This window comes from Garra rufa, chromosome 9 (assembly GCF_049309525.1).
Source record: "Garra rufa chromosome 9, GarRuf1.0, whole genome shotgun sequence".
NCBI lineage: Eukaryota > Metazoa > Chordata > Actinopteri > Cypriniformes > Cyprinidae > Garra > Garra rufa.
In genome coordinates, this window is record NC_133369.1 from 13,192,408 (window position 1) to 13,204,519 (window position 12,112).

The window sequence follows — 12,112 nt, forward strand, 5'->3', positions numbered from 1 at the left end:
AAAATTCAACAAGTAATTAAGAAAGAATTTGTTCTTCTCTTTCAGTTGGAGTCTGCGTTGGGTGTGACCATACTTCAGGTGGGGGTGGACGAGTGCACCTATGCAGCCTGCGGTCAGACAGGGGGTTGCTCTAGCAAAGTGACATTCAGTGACACCCCTAAAACACTAAACAATGGAAACGTCTCTCTAGTGTCCATTTCAGCCAAAGCAAGTGCTCAGTGTGGCTGCCTCGCTCGAGAGGGCGTTCACCTGCACTGCTCTTTATACTCACAAAACCCTTGCCTGAACGGAGGCACCTGTGTGGATAGTGAACTCGGCTACAGGTAAAACAATCTCACGTTCTAAAGGGATAGTTAAACCAAAAATGAAAATTCTGTCATTAATTACTCACCCCATTTCGTTACAAACCCGTAAGACCTTTGTTCATCATCAGAGCACAAATTAAGATATTTTTGATGAAATGCGAGAGCTTTCTAACCCTGCATATACAACAATGTAATTACCGTGTTAATGGGCCAGAAAGGTAGTAAGGTACTCTTGTGAACTTGCAGCAGAGACTGATGTGGAAAGTTAGAAATTGTTGAATAAAGTAGCGTCATAAAATTGTCACGTTAAGTAAGAAGGGGTCTGGGTCCAGATGCAGGTGAGTGAAGTTTTAATTAAATAAACACAAATAAACAGAACAAAAGGCCAACACAGCACAAACTACTCAACTAAAACACAAAAATAAACAAAACCAAGAACACGATCGAAGGCCAGGGATTCAGAAACACAGACTACACGACAGAACTTAAGACAATGCAGACACCCCAGCGTGGGGGGAAAGTGGGGATTATAAAGACTGTGATAATAGTGAACAGCTGTGGAAGACACGAGTGACAATCAAAGACAGGTGTACTACAATCAGGGAAGTGCAGTGCAAGGGAAAGGGAAACAGCGACCTCAGGTGGCTGAGGGACAACCCCACAGCCCAGATCATGACAAAAATTACAGTTGAACCACTGATGTCACATGGACATTTTAACAATGTCCTTACTACCTTTCTGGCTCTTGAACATGGTAATTACATTGCTGTCTATCCAGGGTCAGAAAGCTCTCGTATTTTTATTTAAAAATATCTTAATTTGTGTATTGAAGATGAACGAAGGTCTTACGGGTTTGGAACAGCATGAGGGTGAGTAATTAATGACAGAATTTTCATTTTTGGGTGAACTGTCCCTTTAAATCTTGTTAATAATTGCTTTTTTTCTTTATGACAGAATAAATGTTGTTTATTCATATAATGCAGTTATACTTGTGGTGACATAATGGCTGATCTGTTGCAGGTGTAAATGTCCCCCTATGTTTGATGGACCAGAATGTCAGCAAACCAAGCACAGCTTCCTGGGCAATGGTTATGCATGGTTCACTCCCATAAGGCCTTGCTTCCAGAGCCACATCTCTCTGGAGTTCATCACAGAGGCAAGCAATGGTCTGCTATTCTACAATGGCCCAATGGGAACACCTCAGCCTGGTGAAAAAGAGGACTTCATTGCACTGGGTATATATATTTTTGTATATTTGTTTTAATAATTTGTTATAAATGCAATTGATTTGTAATTCATATTTAATTTGAAATACTTTCAGGAAATTTTAGTACTTAAACTTATTTCAGTTAGTTCCCAAGGCAACATTTCTCATTTTAAGTTCAATTTTAAGTCTCATTTTAAGTACAATTTTAATCTAAATTAATTTAATTTAATATATATTTTATTTTATTTCAGATTTATTAAAATTACCCCCCCCCCCACATTAAAACAAAAATTATAATTAATTTAATATTAGTTAACAATACCATATGCACCACATCCGAATGACAGGGAGAAAACAATAGTTGACCACAAAACCAGTCACAAGGGTAAATGTTTTAAATTGAGATATATACATCATCTGAAAGCTATGGTTTTTAGGATAGGACAATATTTGGTTGAGAGAAAACTATTTGAAAATATGAAATCTAAGGGTGTAAAAACAATCTAAATACTGAGAAAATCACCTTTAAAGTTGTCCAAATGAAGTTCTTAGCAATGCATTTTACTAATCACAAATTAAGTTTTGATATTTTTACGGTGAAAATTTACAAACACAAACTTTACTTAATATCCTAATGATTTTTGCCATAAAAGAACAATATATTCTATATTTTTGGCTATTGCTACAAATATACCCATGCTACTTAAGGTCCAGGGTCACATATGTGAAAATTTACTGTTTAGATGGGGAAAACCTGAACAAAGCTTTTAAAACAATCTCAATAATGGAGAAAACATCCGTCATAGTACCATCATAATTTAAGATTCTCTTGTTACACTGCATGACATTAATTTCCTCTACCAATTAATTGTGTGACTAAAATCGATTAATGGCAACATGCACAATCTGAAGTGAGCCATTAATTATAGATGTTTGTAAATGTGTGTGGTCAGCAGTGGTGTGAATGGGCTTTGGGTCAGCATTGATCTTGACCCCAAGTCAACAGTGAAGGTCACGTATTCAGATTCTGTGCCACCTGTCCAATACTGTATTGTGCAACTGGTCGTATGATCTCAGGAAACGACCCTCTCGTGGCCTTGCATAAGCTTACATCATCAGTTTGGTACATGTTTTTATTGAACTGGGGCCAAAACCCTCCACTGCAGTGACAGCAATTTCAAACTGACCACAAATTGATTACGAATAAGCATTTTTTGCTGCTGGGGGTCAAAACCAATCTTAGGGGGCATAAAAACAGCATTAGATTTTCATGTCACACATGTTTGCGGTAACGGTGTCATAGGCTTTGCTATGATGAGTTTGAGAACTTGTTAAAGGTGAAGTGTACTAGTGGGATCAAAGAGCCTGGGGTCAAATCTGTGTGACTGTTTTGCCTTTTTATGTTCCTCTGGGAAAAAATCAGATAAATAACAAGCAGCATGATTTGGGGTGACATTCATGTTCATAGCACAAACAAGACAAGTTACATGTCTTTAGGTCCAGAACTGTCTTTTTTTGGTGTTAATTAACAGTTTCCATGAAAATGTTAAGTGGCACTCACATCAATACAGTTCTGTGTTTTTTAATGAAATTCCATGATTCTGTTTGTTTCATTAGAACTGAAAAATGGAGTTCCTGTGCTGAGTGTAAATCACGGTTCGGGGACTCTAACACTGCAGCTGTCCACAAGAGCCACTGTCACGGACCGCCGCTGGCATCACCTCGACATCATCAGCGACGGCAAGGTACAAGCATTGATTAAAATGGAGGTCACGTGACCAGGATAAGACACTGGGCATTTGCCATTCCCGGAGGAATTTTTGTTTGACTTTATAATGTTCTCAACCTCACCTCAATTTCATTGAGACATGAAGCTGTCAGAGACTCCAGATCATCACATAGCTCTGAGGTTCACACTGGGTTAGACAGATTGTGAGCTTTATCGCCCTCTGGGATTTGGGTCTAAAATATTCCATTATGAAACGTGACCTCTCGTGCTCCCAGATGGTGTAATACTTTGCCTTGAAGACAAATCGTTGTGTGTATGTGTGTGTTTTGTATAGACTGTGCAGATGATTCTGGACCACTGCTCTGGTGTCACGGTGAACGAGGTGGAAGGTCTGGGAGTTGAGATGTTTGAGACTGATCAGTCAGTGTGCAAGGCATCTGGAGAGACGCCAGGCAGTGAAAGGTAAAATTTGATTTTAAAAGTGAAAATTCGGTCATTAATTACTCACCCTCATGTTGTTCCAAACCTTTTTTCATCTTCGGAACACAAATTAAGATATTTTTTAAGGATGCAATGAAATTAAAATTCTTGGCCAAAGCCGAATAAAATTAAACACTGGGCCGAAGGCTGATTACCGAACACGGTTTTTTTGTGTTTTTGTGAAGCTAAAGTTGTTATTTTTGTTTTCTTTGTGCACAAAAGTACTCTCGTAGCTTCATAACATTACTTCATAACATCTTAATTTGTGTTCCAAAGATGAACAATGGTCTTATTCTTTCTTTACTTATTATTTACCCAGGCATATACAAATGTTTGTTCAATAAAATGCTCTCTAGAATCCCACCTGCTTTGACTTAAATACTAAGTAGCAAATCATAGTTCCTGGCTGTGATGTAAACTAAATTCTACATGTGTTTATTTATCTTCAGGTTTTTGGATGTCTACCAGCCTCTCCAGCTGGGTGGGGTTAAAGAGACACACTCACTCCGTAGGACACACCCCCATTACAAAGGATTTGTGGGATGTGTGAGGAACCTGGTGGTGGACAGTCAGGTAAAACAATATTTATCTAGGGGGTACTTTGCTTTGAAGTCTATTTAGAATATTATAATGTAGTAGAAGTATATACCTCACTGATAATAGGAAAGGACATACTTTTAAGTTTGTCCCATGTCATAAAACTGATCCATGATATCTCTTGTTATGCAATGTTTGTATTTGTCTTCATAAGCATTTGGCAAATGTCATTGCCTTAAAATACATTATTATGCAATTTTACTTGCCTGCTTAACTTCTGTAGTAGCATCATACTTGCATTCATCTGGGTTTTTTTCTGTCAACTGAAAAAGTTCCAAATGAACTGTAGAGAATTTTGGTTAGCTCAAAGAATTTAAGATGATCAATATATGTGTGTATATGCATGAGACTGTTCCTCTCATCACATATACACTGCAAACTCCACCAGGTCTTACGACCAATGAATAGGATGAAATGAGTTATTTAAAACATACATTTCAGTCAGGGAAAGTAGTTTAACTCACAGGAAATCGTGTATAATAATCGTCATTAAATATACGCAGTTTCCAGTTTCTGATCAGTAACAGTAATAACGATATCGACTGGTTTCTTTGTCCAGCAAATTATTCAGCGATACCCATTACTCTGACGTTGGCCCGTCGTCACGGCAACGCATTTCTACTAACCAGAACGGAGTTAAAACAATTGAACAGAATAGGGCTTAAGGTAGCAATATGAGATCGAAACAGTTTAAGTGACTTTGTAATGTAAGCATTCAGCACAGAGAATCATTATATGTGAATATATGGTTGTTTATTAAACTATTCTACTTACAAACGATCGCACATAGACAAACGTACATAAAACACAAATAGACAGAGAACGCGCGCGAGAGAGAGAGTAAGAGAGAGAGAGAGAGAGAGAGAGAGAGAGTAAGAGAGAGAGAGAGAGAGAAAGTGAGTTTGCAAAGGGACAGGAATGAAACGGTTCTGAACATCCTGAAATCGTTTCTTTTATAAAACGCCTTAAACGCAGCTATCTACGTTTGTAGAAAGGACGGATACTTGCAAGCTTGTTGTTGTTGTGCATTGTTCCGTTTGTGTTCAGTTCAGAAAGTCCTTTCCAGTATTGCAGGCCTCATCATCTCCTCCGCTAGGTGAGACCCCCCCCCCCCATGGATCTGGGGGGAGGTGCGGGTGACGTGTCTTTGTGTCCCGAAGGCAAGAGCAAGCGAGAGAGAGATGAGGGGAGGTTTATAAACCTGTAGGTCGTTCACGCCCACAGTTGGACCTTGTCCAATCCGGTTGATCTGAGTTTTGGAGGGAAGATTGAAAGTCTTTGTCTCTCACAATGGGGTTTCGCATGTGGAAGCTGATTGGTTGTTTGGCCACAAAACTTTCAAAAGTTCAATAATACATATAAAGCAAGGAGTTATTAAGATGCCACAAACATTAACATTTAGGGAATAATAAATGCTGCTCATAGACACCAAACATGATCTATGAATCTTCTCGGTTGACTGAGTGATTCTAAACGTGAGTCTTAGCATGCACAATGATTCACCTATTGCGGATTAATGTTTGAGGCCGACATACATAACAGAAACAACGATATAAGAAAAGGTAACACATTGATATGTGTACATTTCTATATAACTGTATGTGGGACTGTATGTCTGAATAAGGAAAGTGTATCTGCATTTCTGTAAGAGTCTTATCTTGATGGTGGGGGGATGAGTTGGATAGTGAACAAAGGTCTGGCTCATAGCACATAGGTGTTAATCATGGGGGAGAAGTCATTTAAGGAATATAACTAGTTATTTCATGTCTGATTGCCCTCCAGGCACTACATATCCCCTCTTTCGAACGTTGTTGTCCGTCCAACAGACAACAGCGAGCGACGTCAAAGGTGCGGAACAATCAGGCATGCACCCGGCACTCATGGCTGGAAGAGAGAGGTGGCTCTCTGGAGGTTGGTGCTTCAAGGAGTGGCTGTGGTGCCGTGGTCGACGTTATCAGGTGTGATAATGTAGACAGTGGCAAGGTATGGGTCCTCGAGCTTTGTGCAACAGGTGTCGAGGCACTGTCACTGGTCATCCTGACCCAGGTTGGTCTGTGTCAGGTGGTTGTTATCTAGTATCTGTGGTCCCTGCAGTCTGGAATCGCTGGTTGGACTCTCACTTGTGAGAGGGCAGGTAGTTCCAGGGTTCGCAGAGAATTGTCGTAAAGATTTTGTAGTGTAAAGAAGTTTCCGACGGACCCGGTTAGGGTGCAGGAGGGCAGCAGGTGTCTGTTATCCCGCTGTTTTGCTCAAATGTCATCAGGCGTCTGATGTTGGGGGTGTCGACACTGACTTGAGCGGGTCTGAGTGGTGTTGGTAGGGGTTTTGCTGTTGGGCCTGTGGGCCCGTTGCTCCATTCAACATTGTCTGGCTGCTCCTGAGGTGTCGGCTGGTCTTATGGGATGCTTTTTCCTTTTAGGAAGTCTAATGCGGTGTTGCGTTGGGCAAGGAGTCAGAAGTTTATCTTTCAGTACTTCTCAGTGGAGTTTCATTCAAGGAGCTCCTTGTTAGCATCAGAAACTCTGTTCTGGAAAAGCAGGCGTGTTCAGCTGTCCTTGTGGGTGTCGGTTAATTTTGGTACTCGGAGGCTTGCAGGTTCAGTTCATTTACCTCCTGTCTGAGGCCCTTGAGGGTGTGGGCCAAGGAGAAGATGATGCTGCTCAGCTCCTGGTTGTCCAGGCTGGATGTGAGTTGTCCATTTGTCGCAGTCCTGCTGTTCCTTTCTCTGCCATTGCAGGCCGTTGGCTGCTTTAGGCTGAAGGATGCCGTTCTCTGTACTCTGCTGAGTCTCCAGTTGGTCCTGGTGAGTGGCAGGGCTGGATGTCCGAGACACACTGGTTCACAGTTCCTATTGTGAATCTCGCTGGCTGCGGCATGCTTTTGGCTTCCTGCGCTCTTTGGATGCAGGTGTCGCACTCGGGCATGTTTCACTGAAGTACTGGTGAGCAATGTAGGTGGTGACACGGGTGGTCTCTTAGTTGACACGGGTGTCGTTTCTGGTGCCATCTGGTGGTAAACGTTCACAGATGTTTCTCGTCGACTGACTGCTTTGCATCGTAGAGAGGCTGTGTCGTTTGAAATCCGCTGGTTTCGAGCTGGCATCAAACTTAGCATATTCTGATGTCCTCTGTCACTGCATGCTTGGCAGTGCGCCACTTTTGCATTGGTAGTGGCTTTGGTACTCTGGTGTATTCTGCACGGTGCATCTTGGGCATACATCAGCAATGACCCCCCTTTGTTCCTGGAAAGCTGGGAGCTGTGGCGGTGTTTGGTTATCAGGAACAAATGTGAGGATGTGTCATCTAGATGCGGCATGTGTGTGACATCACTGAGTTGTTTTAGGCTTAGTGCCTTAGTGTGGTCGGACAGTGCAAAGTGTCAGCATTGCTTGGGAGCAGTGGAGGCTGCTTTAGCAGAGCTATTTTGTAGGTGGAGCCAGTGTGCATGGGTGTGATGCAGGCGGCGTAGCAGCGTGAGGGGTTTGCTTGTGGCTTAGAAGCGATGCTTGGGTTGGGTGGGTGGGTTTTTTGTTGTTGAAAACCTTAGGCAGCCACAAAATCCCTCAGTTTTTTCTGGGCCTTTCACTGTTTTTCCACGAATAGCATGTAAATGTTCTTATTGTGATGGCAATGCTTGTCTGGAACAGTTGTTGATGCTCGTCTGTTTCAAACTGAGTGGTGTTGTTTGAAACTGAGCTTAGCCTACTTTGAGTCTATGCAGGTTAGTAATTTTCAGAGGGAGTTCTTGCGACTTGCTGTGACACAAGGGTTGATCCGATTGCCGTCACTCGTGCTGTAATGTCAGGTGGCCCGGCTTAAGGTGTTGCAGTGGGACAGGCTTGTCGTTTTCCACTAGGTACCTGCTCTGGGCGTGTCTTGCCTCGCTCTTGGGTCTATGAGCACATGGGTTTGTGTGCGTGGGATCCTTGGTCTGCAGGCATTGACAGTTATAAACATCACACAGTGGTGGCAGGTCTCTGTGATTCCCTTTGTCTTCTGGTGTGCTTGGCACATCGCTGGATGGCTTGTGCAGCGCAGCTGTTGTCATCTGGGTGCTGGGCTCTGCTGAGAGCCTTGTACATGACATTAGTTCTGCATCATCGTCATATGTGGAGAGCAGCTTGGCACCATTTCTGAGTGGCCATTTTCCTTTAGGCTCTTCATGACGGAATTGTTTAAAGTCTTTGAAATACCTGAATGGTATGTACACTGCAAAAGATTACTTTTCAGAAAGGGGGTGTGGCTTCTAGAGTGGGCACTGCTTCACGTATTCCATTGAATGTGTGTGCAGCATTAGGGTTTTAGCCACACTGTGTTTTGAGCCGAACAGTGACCCCTTTTGGTGAATGCAGGTAGTTCGTTCGCCAGAGTGTAAACATCTGGGAGTAATCTTATCTAGCAAGGCTTTCTCGCAGTTGAGGGAGTATCGTAGGGCTGTGAGAAACAGGACATAGCAGGTTTTGCATTGTCTATTCCAGGTTAAGTTCAGAGCACAGGTGTCCTCAGTGTTGGCCTGCACTGATCTCAGATCACTCCCACACAGTGATGTCGCTGCGTGTTCAGCTCCCATACACCACTGTATGTTTGTTCACCTTGGTCAGTCAGACGTCCCCCCTTGGCATGGGGCAGCTGGACAATCACTTTGCTAATATTTATTGCCTTCTGGTGCTTGGCTGTTTTCCGGCGGTCTGTAGAGTCCGCTGAATCGAGCAATCGCTGTACGGAAGAAGGCTGTAGCATTTGGGTGGTGACTCACAGTGTGACGTGGATATCTGAGGGGAAAGATTTTCTGGCGTTGATGCCATCTTCCCTTGGTGCCTGTCGCGTTGTCTCACGTAGGCTCAGATGCTGGTCGTAGCAGTCGTGTTCTTAGCTGCTGTATTCAGTTTTGACAGTTTTGACTGCTGGGACAAATGGCTGGGGTCCTGTTAGCTGGAGGTGGAGCTAAGCAGATCTGTCTCGTGGTCACACTGGGCAATGTTCTTGCTTAAGAGTCAATGTTTTGCAGACAGGCGTGTGTTGTAGCCTACTGCAGTGTTCAGGAAGACAGCGTTTTGTGGTGACAGCTGTCAGATTCACGGCCAGCTTGCTGGCGTGTGAGGTGTGAACGGTGGGCTGTTAGGCCCGGGAGAGATTTTGTGTTGAGCTCTCCTGTTTGTTCATATTGTTATCTGCAAGAATTTGAGTTCTTTAAGGTGTGCTGGGTTCATTGTAAAGAGAGCTTCCGCTGTTTAGGAGTGTTCTCCTGTACTGCTCTCTGCGCTCAGTCTGTGGGGGTGTTTCAGGCATGTCTTGAAGCTTTTCTCCTCTCTCCTCGTGTAGGTCCTTGTCCTCTTCATCCGCTATCTCTGAACATCCAGATGGTCTAGGCGGTTCTGCGCGCTGTCCTGGTTCCGTCGTGGGTGAAGCTTTCTCCGCTGCGGCTTTAGTCAGACGATCTTGTTGAGGGCGTGGTCACTGATGGTCCGGGCTGTAGATGAGTTGATTGGTTCTCTGCAGCCGTAGCTCTTGACTGGATCGTGATCCATTCGCCTGTGTGCGTGGTCATCTGGCTGTTCTCCGCTCAGGGGCTGTAGTCACTAGACCCAGGGCAGGATGGCCTCTTTGCCTCTTTGCCTTGTCTGGACTGGATGGCGAGACTGGATGGTGACATGTTGACACAAATAGAGAGGGAGAGACAAAGCACAACGAGCCAATGCAAGTCCGTACAGAACTAATGAGCTAAAATGTTGCTATGTGTTGCGTACTTAACTGATGTCATCAGATGGTGACGCAAACTAAACGCTTATTATCCTAGCTGTAAAGAAGGGGTCAGATAGTTTGTGTGGGTAAACACAGGAAACTATGAGTAAACTTAATGATGAGCGATTAACTTTAGAGCTATTCAGTTCATCGGTGTAGTTACCAAAAGATTTCACTGATGTTCAGACAGGTTCAGTCTCTAATAGGGAGAGAAATAAAAACAAAATCCATCAGAAAGAGAGGTATAAAGGGTTAAAGCAAAAGAGAGAAAGTGAGCTGACTGCCAGCCCTGAGGTCAGTGACGGGGCCCACCGGGTGGGGGCGCTATGGAGTCGTCACACCTGGGAAATGGCAGAGCTGAGAGAGCAAAAGAGAGAAAGGCCCCCCTGGGATGGGCCGAATTACCCGGGGTAGTGAGAGTGCAACTTGATCGATTTGGTCAAAGTTTAAATTTAAATCAAGACTGTTTAATCAAAAATTTAAAATGAGCAAATACGATTATAATTGCTAAAGGGAGAGTTGAATCTAAGGCGGTGAAATAATTAAAATTAAATCACACACACAAGAGAAAAACATACATTATGTTAATTATCATTATGGTTTAAATAACAATAATTAATAATGTAACATCAAAAGGAAAAGAGAAGGGAGAGACTGACTGGGACTATCTATAAGCGTTGTTGCTCAAAGAAAAAAAATAAAATAAAATAAAAAAATAATATGAAATCAGGCATAGGTATTGGAAGAGGTTTTAGACAGACTTCTATCTTTTAATAGAAGGAAATACCTTTTATGCGGGATTTCAGATTCCACCTTGTGTGGATTTGAACGCGCATCTAAGCGCAGTTACCATGGCGATGCGTGATCGCTGGTGTATCTTTCTTGTGTCCGTTTTACTGAACACAGGTACATGTGTTTTGCAAACTTTAACTTAATAGGATGCTTACACTATTAAAAGGTTGCTTAGTTACGATGCGTGCACCTTGATCTTGAGTCAGCCTGCTGACACAAGACTTGTGTGTGCTTTGCACAAAACAAATAAATAACACTCGATCAAGATTTGTACAGTAATAACGCGAAGTTGTTTACTATTTAAATCTATTCGACGAGCAAACGGGGTCAACCTGATCAGTTAGCTAAGCTGAGGTTTTAACCCAAAGGAGCAAGATAGCTGATTAGCATTGGAGTGCACATCAATGGCTAATCTATCTACACTCAAAATATAAAGATATGGCCATTGTAAGGTGAAAGAGGAACATCGCTCAATCAGCTTCTTCACGCAAAAATAGAGGTTTTCTTCGCTCAATTTAGGGTGGCTTTAGGACGCTCTATAAAAGATTTCTTCGTTTTATAGGGTCAATATATAAACTGCAGTTAAGTTACATCTTCAACAGCGGTTTAGTTTCTCTGTGCGAGAGGCTCAAACATCTGTGAAGGTGTTAAAGGTGGGCTTGGCCACACCGTTCTAACACACACACACACAAACAAAAGAGACGCGAGTCGCGAGCCGAGTTTGAATACACAAGCATGCAGACACACAAATTATTCCTGAGCTGCTCACATCACATAGTTTAAAACTGCCCCGCATTCTAACGCCAATTAATGTAGAGAATTTTGGTTAGCTCAAAGAATTTAAGATGATCAATATATGTGTGTATATGCATGAGACTGTTCCTCTCATCACATATACACTGCAAACTCCACCAGGTCTTACGACCAATGAATAGGATGAAATGAGTTATTTAAAACATACATTTCAGTCAGGGAAAGTAGTTTAACTCACAGGAAATCGTGTATAATAATCGTCATTAAATATACGCAGTTTCCAGTTTCTGATCAGTAACAGTAATAACGATATCGACTGGTTTCTTTGTCCAGCAAATTATTCAGCGATACCCATTACTCTGACGTTGGCCCGTCGTCACGGCAACGCATTTCTACTAACCAGAACGGAGTTAAAACAATTGAACAGAATAGGGCTTAAGGTAGCAATATGAGATCGAAACAGTTTAAGTGACTTTGTAATGTAAGCATTCAGCACAGAGAATCATTA

General features: G+C 42.6%; 1 protein-coding gene across 1 annotated transcript in view; it reads left to right on the plus strand.

The window, feature by feature from the left end:
• The window catches only part of LOC141343156 (neural-cadherin), a 156,564-nt gene that overhangs the window by 133,094 nt on the left and 11,358 nt on the right, over window positions 1-12,112 (plus strand). Inside the window, exons 20-24 of the mRNA XM_073847757.1 lie at window positions 46-323; window positions 1,326-1,540; window positions 3,130-3,257; window positions 3,576-3,703; window positions 4,171-4,294. Of these exons, the coding sequence (XP_073703858.1) occupies window positions 46-323; window positions 1,326-1,540; window positions 3,130-3,257; window positions 3,576-3,703; window positions 4,171-4,294 (873 nt within the window). The remainder of the gene's footprint in view (window positions 1-45; window positions 324-1,325; window positions 1,541-3,129; window positions 3,258-3,575; window positions 3,704-4,170; window positions 4,295-12,112) is intronic.